This window comes from Hippopotamus amphibius, chromosome 16 (genome assembly GCF_030028045.1).
Source record: "Hippopotamus amphibius kiboko isolate mHipAmp2 chromosome 16, mHipAmp2.hap2, whole genome shotgun sequence".
In the NCBI taxonomy this organism is placed as follows: Eukaryota; Metazoa; Chordata; class Mammalia; order Artiodactyla; family Hippopotamidae; genus Hippopotamus; species Hippopotamus amphibius.
This window is the reverse complement of record NC_080201.1, coordinates 18,398,967-18,411,549: the sequence shown is the minus strand read 5'-3', so window position 1 is coordinate 18,411,549 and position 12,583 is coordinate 18,398,967. Positions and strand designations below refer to the sequence as shown.

The window sequence follows — 12,583 nt, the reverse complement described above, 5'->3', positions numbered from 1 at the left end:
AGGGCTGCTGCTGAGGAATGGAGTGCTGATGGTAGGTGGGCCCTGACTCCTTCCCCTCCTTTCCCCAGGAGAGCATACTCACCCCAGATCACCCCCAAGATGTGCCTGCTGGAGTGGTGCCGGAGGGAGAAGTTGGCACAGCCTGTGTATGAAACGGTGAGTTCCTGGCTGTGGCCTGCCCCACATCCAGCCCACAGCACTCCCGCAGCTCGTACCTGCACTCCGCACTGCTTGGCTGGAGCCTGGCTTTGCCTTCTGTGGGCCAGCTGCTGCTAGCTCCTTCCCTGTGACAGTGGGCCTGTTATCTAGTTCTGGCCACTTTCATAAAACTGAACTAGAGACCTAAGTAAGGGGCTGCTTCAGCCAGTCCCTTCCAGTGGCATTGGTTAGGCAGGAGAGACTTCTCTGGAAAGGGCCAACTGACTTAGGAAGGACACCCAGACCTAAAAGTTAGACTGACATGTTTTTGGACCAGGCCTCAGCCAGTGGAGCACAGAATTGGACCCCATGTCTGGGGCCCCTCAGGGGAAACTTTGAGACAGTTTTGCTTCACTTCCTTTGGTCCCCATGGCCCTGCCTGTTTAGGTTGCTCCGGCTCTTTTGGACTGGCCTTCTGACCTCCGAGCTTGTATCTTCTGGGCCTTGGGTTCCCTTCTGCCAGAGTGACTTTTCCAAAACGAATCTAACTTTGTCCCACTTGCTCGTGTCCTCATCAGCTCCCCAGCGCCTTTGGGATCGAGCTCTACTACCTCAGCACAGAGCATGAGACCCCCACGTGTCTTTCTGCTTCAGGTCACATCCACTCAGCTCTCCGTCCGCCACTTAACTGGTCACTCTGCCAGGTGTACCTTCTTTGCCCCTGTCCTTGTTCCCTCTCACCCCTGTGCCATCTGGTGAGCTCCTCCTCATTTTGGGGGCCTTGGCGCATCCAGATGTCAGTAGGAGGAAGCTCCATAGTCACACGCAGCTAAGGGCTCTGAGGGCCCTTTGCTGAGATCCATGACAGAACTCCTGACACACTGGGATGTCATTGACTGTTTTTGTATCTGCTTTTCTTCCTTGGAAGATGTACCAGGTACTTCTGCTGGGGAGGAGCGTGTGATACAGGTAGCCTTCATTTGACTTAGGTGGGAAGTACATCCTTTTATCTGTCTTCATCGTGACCCTGGCAGATGGGCCTCCAGGGCTTGGCCCTCTTTCTCTCATGCAGCCAGCCCTGCTTCCTTCGCTGTCTCTGTACCAGGTTCAACGCCCCCTGGATCGCCTCTTCTGTTCTGTTGTCACTGTTGCTGAACAAAAGTATCAGTCCACCTTGTGGTGAGTTTCCTCATCAGTGGGCATGAGACCTGGCAGTGGGGCCTGATCCTCGCATTGGCCTGGGAGGGTTAGGGGGATGGTGTACCTGGGCAGTGGTGTCCCTGGGTGATGACCCCTTCCCCAGTTTTGTCAGAATCTCTGCCAAGGGCATGTAGGGTCAGGCCTCCCAGCCTCTAGTCCTGTAACCAGTCTGCCTATCTCCCTGCCTTATTGCCCCATGCCTCATCTGCCCAGGGACAAGTCCAAGAAACTCGCGGAGCAGTCTGCAGCCGTCGTCTGTCTGCGGAGCCAGGGCCTCCCTGAGGGTCGGCTGGGTGAGGAGGGCCCCTCCTTGCACAAGCGCAAGCGGGAGGCCCCTGACCAAGACCCTGGGGACCCCAGAGCTCAGGAGCCAGCCATGCCTGGGGAGCTGTGCAAGAAGCCCTTTGTAGCCTTGGCAAGTGGTAAAGAGAGCCCCCTGGAAGGCCGGTGACTACCGTCCTTACCCTGGTCATCCCCTCCCTGGGCCTGGCCCTGGGATGGCTAGGGGTGCAGAGCATCAGCCAGATGCCACTGGACAATTCGCCGCCCCTGTTGGCGGGAATGAAGAGGTTCTGGCCTGGGCCAGCGGCCTGGAGCACGGGCCAAGGGGTCCCCAGAGTGCCCATCTCCCTTGATGGGCCTGAGTAGCAGAGCCAAGTTCTCAGCAACCTCAGTATTTTCTTTGAACACAGGAGCTTTTCAGGTGGCACCTCCCTAATGTGACATTGGTTCAGTGCAATAAAAACACCCTCCACCCTTACCCGCGGCTGGTTGCTTCAGCCTGGCACCTTTACACATGGACAGATGTCCTGGCATAAATATTCTGCTTCCACCCTCTGTGCAGAGCTGGGGCTTCCTAAAGCATTTCTCCTACCCATCCTTATGAGTCTAGATGGAGTTGGGGGATGGGGTATCACCTTTAATGCTCGCTGGAGTTGAGTTGAGCCAGGAAGGCCCAAGAAACCCATTCTCCTGATGGTAAACCTGAGGCACTGGCCATCAGTTGGCTTTTCTGATAAGAGGAGATGTGGAATCTGGGGGAACGATTAGGGTATCTGGTGCCCCAGTAAGGGACCAGCTCAGGTGAGTGGGGAGAACTGGGTCTGACCCTAGCTGGCTGTGAGGTGCCTGCTCTGGGCAGAGGACACTGGAGTCTGCTGATGACAGCAATTTGGGGCCCTTATGATCTCCCGCCCACGCCACTGCTCCCCCTCTCGCCTTCCGCCCCCACCATCCCGTTTGGGCCGGAAGGAAGTGGCAGATTCTCTTTAATTTCCTCCTGGCAGTGAGAAGCAAACAAACGGCTATGACATCTTGTGGGGCCTCCCCCGCTTACTGGGAGGGGCGTTCTGACCAAAGGTCTCTGCCCAGCACCGCCTCTGCTTCCTCAGCTGTAAACATGCTGCTTCTCCTCCCCTTTTCAAAGCTCTGTGAGGAGGGGGGATTCCCCTTTGGGCCAAGGCCTTGTTCCTCCCATCTCCTCGGGGTCAGGCCCCTGTGCCAATCCGAACCCCTGACCCTGATGACCTGAGTGAAGGGTTGGGCTGGTGAGGCCCCTGGCTCAGTCCCGGGGTGACCCCTCCCTGCACCCACACTTGCTCTTCTGTTTGCAGGTAAGGATACCACAGTACCAGTGGCCTCCCAGAGCCCATCACTCCTTTGACCTTGGGCAAGTCATTTCTAGTCTTTGCTGGGCCCGAGGGTCCTTCTCTGAGTGGGATCAGCTGTTCTCTTCCTGCTTGAGGCTGGCCGGAGGATAGTCTCGCCCAGTGATAGCAGCATTGTGCAGCTAGTGGGCTCACTCCATACCGAGGCTGCCCTAACTAACTTCCCAGACCAGTGCCTCCAGAGAAGGGGCCCCACCCAGGACACAGACAGAGGCTTGGTCCAGTCTCAGCCATCAAACTTCAGGCACAATTTATTTCTGATTTTTCTTACAAAAAACTGTTTCAGTCAAAAGGCTCGCTTTGCCTTTCCTCATACTCCAACTGGAACAGCACAGACAGAGAGGCCCAAGGGGACCCCTCAGGCATCCTGAGCTAGTCAGAACTTGTGGGAGGAGCCTGTGTAGGCCAGGTACCGGGTCTTAAGATCCACTTCCCTGGTGAGTTTGGGTTCTGTCCTCAGATCTCTTCTCCCACCAGTGTGGTTTCCCTGGGGAAGCCCCTTCTCTGGAGGGGTCAGGTTCATTTCTGGGCTATGGGGAAGGAAAGGCAAAGGTCAGCTGCTAAGATAGAGGTTAGGGTGTGGCAACTTTGAGGGCCCAGGAAAAGTAGTGGGGAGAGGGTTAGTCACAGGGGAGCTCATGGGGAGGGGTAGTGTGTATACCTTGACTGAATATGTCTGGTGAAATCCTGGTTGAATATGTTGGCTCTCAAATGGTCTCACTTTAGCACACTTCAGTGATGCCTGCCCTGGTCTGAGAGAGATCTGCCTAAGATCTGGGACCAAATGGGAGGGCCCAGACAGGTCTGAAAACTCCATCCACTGTTCTCACCATGCCCTCCTTAAACTCAGGCCACTTAGACTCTCAAACTCCTCTCTGGCCTAGTGGCTACCACACTTATCCATCCATTCCAGCCACCTTGATTGAGGACTTCCTCTTAGCTCATTATATTTTGGGGACACATCGTTTTGACATGAGCACAAGAGGGAGGGATAAGGCTGGAGAGGGTGGCAGGTCTTCTGAGGGCCACAGCAAGCAGACTGGACTTGGTGCAAAGATGGGTGGGAAATCTCTTGCCCCTGCAGTTCTGCACATTCAGTCCTTCCAGGTATCACTCCTGCTCCAGAACTCCTCCATGGCTCTCCACTGCCCTCTGGATCCAGTCCAAACTCCTCAGCCTAGCGCTTGAGGACAAAGTGCTGACCCTGTCTTCTCAGCATCGTGTGCTGACTTCAGCAACTAACTTTCTTCGATTGTAGTTGGCTGGTCATATCTCCTCTGCCCAGATTGGGGGAGCTGCTCAAGGGCAGTCCTTGTGTCCCCTCTGGCCAGCCTGGGAATGGGGGTGGGGAGCAGGCACAGAGGAGAAATCAAACAAGAGCTTGTATTGGGGGTATGTGTGCCATGGAGAGGAAGAACTTTTCTAAACTCTGGCTTTCCTCCAAGGCTCCTATTTTTCCTAATGTGGGACAAGGGGGGCTGGACTGAGCCAAGCTGTACCATTGCATGGCTCAGAGGCCACAGGAGAGCCTTCAACGATGAGGGCTCTGGGTCAGGCCTGTGGCAGCTGATGAAAGGGATGGTTTTCTTCAGTCTCAAGCCTGGCTGGAGGAGGGAGAGGGGACCCACACAGTCCTTGTCCACCACCCTGGCCCAGTCTGAGGTTCTATCTATTACACTGGGTCCCTGGGCGTCCTGGTTTCAGAGGGCTCTCAGAAGGCTGGAGGTGGGTCAGATGGCCTCCTGCCATTTAAGAGAGCTTTGGAGCTGGCCTGAGGAAGAGTTTATGGGGGAGGTCCTGGCCCTGGCTAAGGAAAAGGAGTGGAGAGAGTTTGTATATTGATGTCTGTGTATTGATCTGTTACAGCCTGCAGAGCTCCCAGCCGTTGCTGCCTTTCTTACAAAGGTGGTAATACTCTTCCTGCAGTCTGTGCCCACCTCTGCCCCAGCCCTCAACACGCCAGGTTAGGGTTCTCAGTTTCCTCCAGAAACCTTCCCCAAGACATGAGCCCTTTTAAGTGTTCTCCAGGTGCACAGTGGCTGGGAACACAGATGCATTGCTGAGCATTTGATGAATGGGTGAATTTTTCAAACCATCTTTAGCTTCTGTGGTCCCTTCCCAGTGGTGGGACTGATGGGCCCACGGTCTCGCTGTTGCCTTCCCCCTGGCCTGGCTGGCTCGGCCCCTGGTTCAGGTAAAGTCATGTGTAGAGGGCAGAAGGGTTAGATGAAGGTCCATTTTCTCCATCCAGATGATAACCTGGGAGGTATTGTGGGGGGGCAGTAGGGGGGACACATCCTGAAACTGCATTGTTTTATGATGAGGAGGAGGTGAACTGGCTAAGCTTCTGGGACCTTTCATGCAGTACTAATTGGCAGACCAACCATTTGCCTGGGGCAGAGGCTGCAAAGTTAGTGTAACATTTGGGCTCTAAATTCCACACTTAGGCCCTCAAGGTTGGAGATCCTTTGAAGACAGGACTGCTTATTGGAAGGCTGTTTCACCCACTTAATGCCATTTGCTCCCTCTCCTTGGCTACTGTTATTTCTTTCTGCCTCCAGCCTTCCCCTCCCCCAATCCAATCCAGAGATTCATTCAGAATTCTGAACACGGAGGTCTCCTGCTCTAAACCCTTTGTGGCTCCCTCTTGCACTCAGGATAAAGTCCAGATGCCTTGCAGTGGCATGCAGCACTCTAACTATTCATCTGGCTTTACCTTTGGCTTCTGTTCACTGCAGGTACTCTTTGGTCTCCAAGTCTTTGGAAATTTGTTCTCTGCCTGGAACCATCTTTCTCACTTCTTGCCCATCTCTCCGGTTCTTACATGGCTCTGTGGACGCCTGCAGCCAGGGGGATTATGAGCCTTCTCTGAGCCCTTGATGCCTGATGCAGAGCCCTAATCTCTGCACAATGATTATAGATTTGCTTGCCTCCTCTCCCTGATGCCTGAAGGAGATTAATTTATCTCTGCCTCCCCAGGTCCAGCACAGGTAGAGTTACAGAGCACAGGGCATGAAGTTTGCTGATCTCAGGGATGAACCAATCCAAAACAAACGTCTCAACTGCTCTGTACGTTCCCTGACCTCCTGACCCTAGGCCTAGTTGGGCTCTCCCTAGGGCTCCCTGGTAGCTCAGGTCGTGGGTCCCCATATTGAGACATCTCTGGAGGGTGCTCCCACCTTGTCCGCTTCTCCAGGGGCTTTTGTGGACAGTGTGGGATGTGCCTGGGCTCTTGCACCTGCACCCAAGCTTCTGAGACATGGCAACTTGGTTCCTCTGGCAACACACTTTTAGGGATGCTATGCCCTTTGGGGCCTGGAGCTAGGGGAGTTGGTCATCATCACCTCTTCCAGCTCTGGGTCCACCCTGTGCCTTGGAGGAGCCCTAAGTAAACAAGCGAGGCTCAGCGTCCCTGGGGAAGACAGGCCCGCTGGGGAGGGGCCGAGAGCGAAAACTGTTCTGACAACAGTGTCATTTCCTCCCCACTAACAGCCACTCAGTTTGGGTAGCACCATCCCTCCCGCCTTAATGGATGGGCATCGGGATGCAAAGGTCACAGAGCCCGTTGAGTGGCGCGAGTTCACGACGGGCTTTCCCGTTCAGTCGGCCTGACTTACAGCAGGGGGCAGACCCTGCCCCCGGGGTTTTGCCGAGCCCTCGAATGCGCCGGCTGTCCTCGAGGGAGCAGCTGCGAGGCCGGCTGGCGGGGGCAGACAAAGGCTCAGCCAGCAAAGCGCTGGCCCCGCCCTACAGGGGTGGGTCTGCAGCGACCGGTAACTTAGATTTGGGGCTCGTCATGCAACCCAGGTCTCCTTCGGCTCCGCCCCACCCTAGCTGGAAGCCAGACCCAGTCACCCCTCTCGTGACTCCGCCATTAAGTTTGGGGTGAGGGGATGAGGGTGTGAGTGATGTCCACGTAACCCTCCGGGGAGCTGTTACTTTTCTCAAACCCAGCCAAGCAGGAGTACCAATGCAGCCGCCCGTCACCGCACCCTTAACCCCAAGGCTCCTGGCGCCCCTTCCCCAACGTGGGGTCCGCCCAATAAGGAAAGGGATCTCTGATTGCCCGGTGGTGGGCCCCCTCAATCTAATTAGAGGGCTATCGACCGCACACCCTGGTGCCGGGTCCTGGCTTAGGAGGAGCTGGTGGAATAAAGGCCAAACTACAACTCCCAAGAGGTGGCAGGGCCATCGGACTCTCCGTATTCACATGACTTCCTTCTCCGGGAGAGGGAGTCACGCGGTAGGCCAGTGAGAGGGCGGGGCCATCGGGCTAGCCCGCGGCGCCAGCGGCCTATGGGCGGCCAGGTCAGATGGGCGCGCGGTAGGGGGCGGGGCCGGGCGCGCGGCACGGCGCGGGAGCGCGCCGGTGGCGGCGGCTGTTGGGGGGCGGGGAATATCGTCTAAGGCGACCGTGGCAGCTTGGGCATCGACGACTGGCAGTGGCGGCGGCTCCTGGTGCAGCTCCTGGTTCGGCGCGCGGCCAGTTTTAGAGTTCGGAACGGAACGCTCGGCGTCGCGGTCCCCGCCCGGAAAGTTTGCTGCGGAGCCGCGACCTCCTGGCCGGCGCGGCCCGGCATGAAGCGGCGCTGAGGAGCCGCCGCCGCCGCCGCCGCCGCTGCTGCCGCCGCCGCCTGAGGAGGAGCCGCAGCACCCTGGGCCACGCCGATGACTACTGCAAACTGTGGCGCCCACGACGAGCTCGACTTTAAACTCGTCTTTGGCGAGGACGGGGCGCCGGCACCGCCGCCCGCGGTCTCGCGGCCTGCAGGTGGGTGCCGGGCGGGGCGGGAACGAGGAGCGTCCGCTCTTCTCGCTCGCACGAGCTCGCCCCCTCCCTGGTCCCTTGGTTGTCTCGGGTCTGGTGTATGTGTATGTGTGTGTGTGTAACATCGTGTATGACTGGTAACATCGTGTGTGTGTGTGTGTGTGTGTAGTGAAGAGCGGATTTAAACCGCTGAGGAGGCGTGTGGGTCGCAGAGACGTGTAAGTGGCTGCGGGCTTGGCTGGAAGCAACCTAGTGGGGAACGGGACTCCGGGACGCCTGTGGCCAGTGGACGCCCGCGGTTTGGAAGCCGAGGGTAGGGGCCGCTGCCCAGGCGGCGCCTGGTTGTCGCTGCTTTGCCAGCGTGGTGCGGAGGAAGTGTCCCTGTGAAGTGTAAGCAGACTTGGTTTTTCATCTATTCTGGGTTTTAAAAACAATCTTCATTCGAAAGATGCGCATTCGGGAAGTTCAGGAGCCCTCTAAAAATTCGTGCATATATGTGTGTTAAAATCTACTTTGCTAGGAGAGTAATGCTATAGTGTTAACTTCCACTTGTGCAAGTTAATGGCCCACATTTAATTCGAAGTGTAACTATAACGGGACTTTTCTGAAAACGGGGTTTCTTCTTTTTGAGCAAAGTGTTTCGGAAGATTTTAAAAAGTGGGGTGTCTTGTTTGTAATTTCCCTAGAAAGTTCTGGAAGTCAGTTTTTATTTTAAGGAAAAGCTCATCTCGGAAGATGTTTTAATGGAGATCATGAATTGGGTTTTAAAGGAGATCGTGAAAGGCTGGGCACCATGATGCTCGGAGGTCAGACCAATCAGGAAATAGAAACAGGATGGCTGGTGACTTAGAGCTCTCCCGTGACCTGGTTTGAAATACTGTGGTTCATTAAGTTCAGTCCCTATAACTTATGCAGGCGAACTTCAAAAGAGAGATGGATAAGACTAATCCTTTTTTATTCTTTCCGGGTGTTAAGGTGAATTACTTCATCATCATATTGGTGTACACACACACACGATGTTCCCAGGCTGTTCTGTAGGGTTGCACTGAAAAACATATCTGAACCTATGGCATAAGGATTCTCTGGGAAGTGTTTGTAATGTATTATCAGTTCTATTAGTCTTTATATGTTAGATGTCTTTTTCAACATAATAAACAATTTACAGTAGTTATTTGTTGGCTGCGTTTATTTCAATTCCACTGGCATCAGTTGAGCACCTATTATGCTCAAGGTAATGTTAGGTAGTGTTATGATGGATGCAAAAAGAACTGAGGCCCCTCAAGGAGCTTGGGAAATGGAATGGGGGTGGGGAACAGAACCCAAATAACTGTGCTACAAGGCTGCTGCCCCACTAGCTGAATGGTGGTGCAGCTTGTAATAGAGGTACAGAGAGGGGAAAAGTGGCATTTGTGGAGAGGGTTGCATTGACTTGTACTTAAATTATGGGGATTCAACAAAATAAAATCTCATTTAAACGAGTATTTTCATTACAAAGAAGATAATCAGTTGATGATGTCAGCAAACTTTTATTGGGCACAAACTTGATTAGGGTACATGATATACCAAATATATGATCAGTAAAGATGTTAACTAAACACATGCGTAATAAAGGACTATCATCATGTAAGTAGGAGTTGTGTGTACATCCAGAACATTAAATAACATTTAAACGCTATGAAAACAGCTTTTTAAGTAATGATTTTTGCCATAAAACCGCTAAAAATTTTTTTTGATATTAAAGTGGGTCTAGAAGGAGTTAAGGTTTGAAACTTGATTTACAGCTGATTTTCTGAAAGTTAAACTTGAGCAGTTTTATTTATGATAAGAAGTCCACTTTAAAGTAGTCTAGTAGCCATTTTTCATAAGTTCTAAAAAATTAGGTTGAAATACACGACATAAACCATTTTTAATTGAACGATTCAGTGGCATTTAGTGCATTCACAGTGTTGTGCAACCACCACATCTATCTAATTTCAAAACATTTTCATTACCCCAAAAGGAAACCCCAAACCCATTAAGCAGTTGCCCCTCAATCTCCCTTGTTGCCTCCCAGTCCCTGGCAGCCCAGTGTCTAATCTGGGATGGGTCTCTATGGATTTACCTATTCTGGATGTTTCATATAAATGGAATCCTATATATGTGACCTTTTGTGTCTGGCTTCTTTCACTTGGCATAGTGTTTTTGTGGTTCATCCATACTGTAGAACATAGCAGTACGTCATTCCTTTTTATAACCGAATCACATTCTATTGTATATATACTCCAATTTGTTTATCTGTTCATTCATTGATGGATATGAGCTGTTTCTACCTTTTGGCTATTGTAAATAGTGCTGCTGTGAACACCTAGCAGCTAATTTTAAAATTCTGTTGAAAAGGATGTGTTAAATATTCAAAACTAAGGTTTCAAAGTTATTTGACCACAAAATTAATTTCATTTTATTAAGCATAATTATGAGTGTGTAGTTTGAAGGAACTAAGTGGATTAACTGACATGCTTTTAGGATGATAATATGCAGTAAAGTGGACCATGAGAGTAAAATTGCTTACTAGAATTCAGATGAGTATTGGGTCATATCAGTGAGTTTACTTGTTTCTGAATTCTCTTCCTCACTGGAGCAGAACATTCCATGAGGGCAGGGAGAATGTCTGTACCTTGTTCATATAGCTGCCTAGCACAGTGTCTTTAATATAGTAGGCACCCAATATTTGTTCAGTTAATGAAGAAGTACCACTTAAGTTTTGAGTCAGTCTTTACGTGGTGTTGTGTGTGTGTGTGTGTGTGTGTGTGTGTTTATGTGTGGTGGGGGAAGTTTATGAGACTTGTTTCAGTTCTTTGACTTCTATTGGTCAATTCCATAAGAGAGCAGATCTTGGTAATTTTGGGCCACAGGTTTACCTTCTCTCTAAAGGCTTGAGGGTACTTGTATCACATCTAAATTTCCTTACAGAGAGTTTTGAAAAAATATTTGGAGGTGGGGGGGATAGTGAATGGAGACTGAGGACAAGCCAAGGGGCTGAATTTACTGAATATCCTAAGCAAGACTTGTTAGAGTACAAATTAGATGATTTGATGATTTGACACTTGATAAGGTTGATAAGTTGTGGCAGACTATTGCTTACCAAGGTGTTTTGAGATTTTTCCATTAAAGAAAATTTAAGATCCTAGGGACTTTAGCTTTTTGTTTTTTTTAAATATGAAGACAGTGTTAGCTTTTTTTTTCAGTTAAAAATGAATCAAAATATTATGTTTACATTTCTTTTACTTAATACATAGTTTCAAAATGAAGAGATACCTCAGTAGTATATAGAGAATTTAAAATTGGTGTTTAATGTATTTCATTAATATTATTTGCCATTATAAAGGGCAGCTGCTGGTGCTCTATTTTATTTTATTTATTTATTTATTTTGTTTTTATTATTATTTTTTGGGGGTACACCAGGTTCAATCATCTGTTTTTATACACATATCCCTGTATTCCCTCCCTTCCTTGACTCCCCCCTGGTGCTCTATTTTAGTGTATTGATTGTATATCTCTAATTTAGTTTGATGTTGTAATAACCTTTATGTTTCAAATTCAGTTTCATTCTCAGGGTTTGCTCATTACTAAACATTGACTTTTTAATCCTGAATAAGAGTCAGTGGTAGGAAGGTGTGCCATAGGTGTGTTGTATCTTATCAACTGCTGCTTTTTAAAAAGGGAGGGCTTCCTAGGTGGCGCAGTGGTTAAGAATCTGCCTGCCAATGCAGAGGTCACGGGTTCAATCCCAGCTCCAGGAAGACCCCACATGCCACGGAGCAACTAAGCCCGTGTGCCAAAAAAAAAAAAAAAAAAAAAAAAAAAAAAAGATAAAAAGGGAGAAATGTCTTAGATACAGTGTGTATTTTTGTAAGAAATTTACTTTATAATAAGTGTAGTTTTGTCAGATGCCACTTTAATATGTAACTTTTTCACATAAGATTGAGGGGAAAAAATTTAAAAGTAAAAATAAAAAAATGAGGACTTCCCTGGTGGCCCAGTGGTTAAGACTTTGCACTTCCAATGCAAGGGGCCTGTGTTTGATCCCTGATCAGGGAACTAGATCCCACATGCATGGTGCAACTAAGAAGCTCACATGCCTCAACTAAGGACCTTGCATGCCACAACTAAGACCTGGTGCAACCAAATAAATAAAAGTTAAAAAATAAATAAATAAAAAATAAAAAAATGAAGTTGAGGAACTTTTTCTAGATCATTGTCCTGGTCTTTAATCTATAGTGTTCTACTTTGTTTAGTGCTTGGACATCTGATTCATGTGTTCTTTATAATTTACTGTCTTTTAGATAATTTCATTTTCTCATTTTTTTTTGGTTTTTATTGATAATTTATACTCAGTGTTTTTGATTTATCTTATTTTAAATGAGATAATGTATTTAAAGCTTTTAGCACAGTCTTTGGCCCAGTGGTACTCATTAAGTGGTGGAAGTTAACATTTTTTTTTAAAAACACAAAAACTGATGGTAGTTTATTTTTAAATTTCCTCCTATTTCATAGACCTTTTTCCTATACTAAACTGAAACATTGGGAAAGAGTATAGAGGCAGATGAGAGAGCCAGTCTTTTAAACCTTACTTAGATGAGTTGGGATATTTGTCTTAGATATTCTTATTTTTTCCTTTTAATTCTGTTATTCTTTTCAATGTTACCTCCTTTCTTATATCTTACTAACTATAAGTATTGAAGGTCACTTGCTTTTAATTACGTTTTTCTACTTTCTTGAATTAAGTTGTTACTAACTCAGTATGGTGTGAAGGATGGTTGATTTGCTAACC

The 12,583-nt window shown here is 49.4% G+C and overlaps 2 protein-coding genes across 12 annotated transcripts in view; both read left to right on the top strand.

Annotated features, from left to right (window-relative positions):
- DUS2 (dihydrouridine synthase 2) overlaps positions 1-2,098 on the top strand; it is a 41,274-nt gene extending 39,176 nt beyond the window's left edge. For 3 of the 6 annotated variants that reach the window (XM_057710789.1, XM_057710786.1, XM_057710787.1), the window contains 3 exons: positions 69-156; positions 1,211-1,317; positions 1,552-2,098. In XM_057710789.1, coding sequence (XP_057566772.1) covers positions 69-156; positions 1,211-1,317; positions 1,552-1,789 — 433 coding nt within the window. In that variant the 3' untranslated portion in view covers positions 1,790-2,098. Of the gene's footprint in view, positions 1-68; positions 157-1,127; positions 1,318-1,551 lie in introns of all 6 variants that reach the window. The other 3 variants (XM_057710790.1, XM_057710788.1, XR_009049628.1) reach the window with 2 other exon arrangements.
- A 4,239-nt stretch (positions 2,099-6,337) lies between these two features.
- NFATC3 (nuclear factor of activated T cells 3) overlaps positions 6,338-12,583 on the top strand; it is a 126,271-nt gene continuing 120,025 nt past the window's right edge. For 3 of the 6 annotated variants that reach the window (XM_057710779.1, XM_057710778.1, XM_057710777.1), the window contains exon 1: positions 6,340-7,776. In XM_057710779.1, the coding sequence (XP_057566762.1) occupies positions 7,674-7,776 (103 nt within the window). In that variant the 5' untranslated portion in view covers positions 6,340-7,673. Of the gene's footprint in view, positions 7,777-12,583 lie in introns of all 6 variants that reach the window. The other 3 variants (XM_057710775.1, XM_057710776.1, XM_057710780.1) reach the window with 3 other exon arrangements.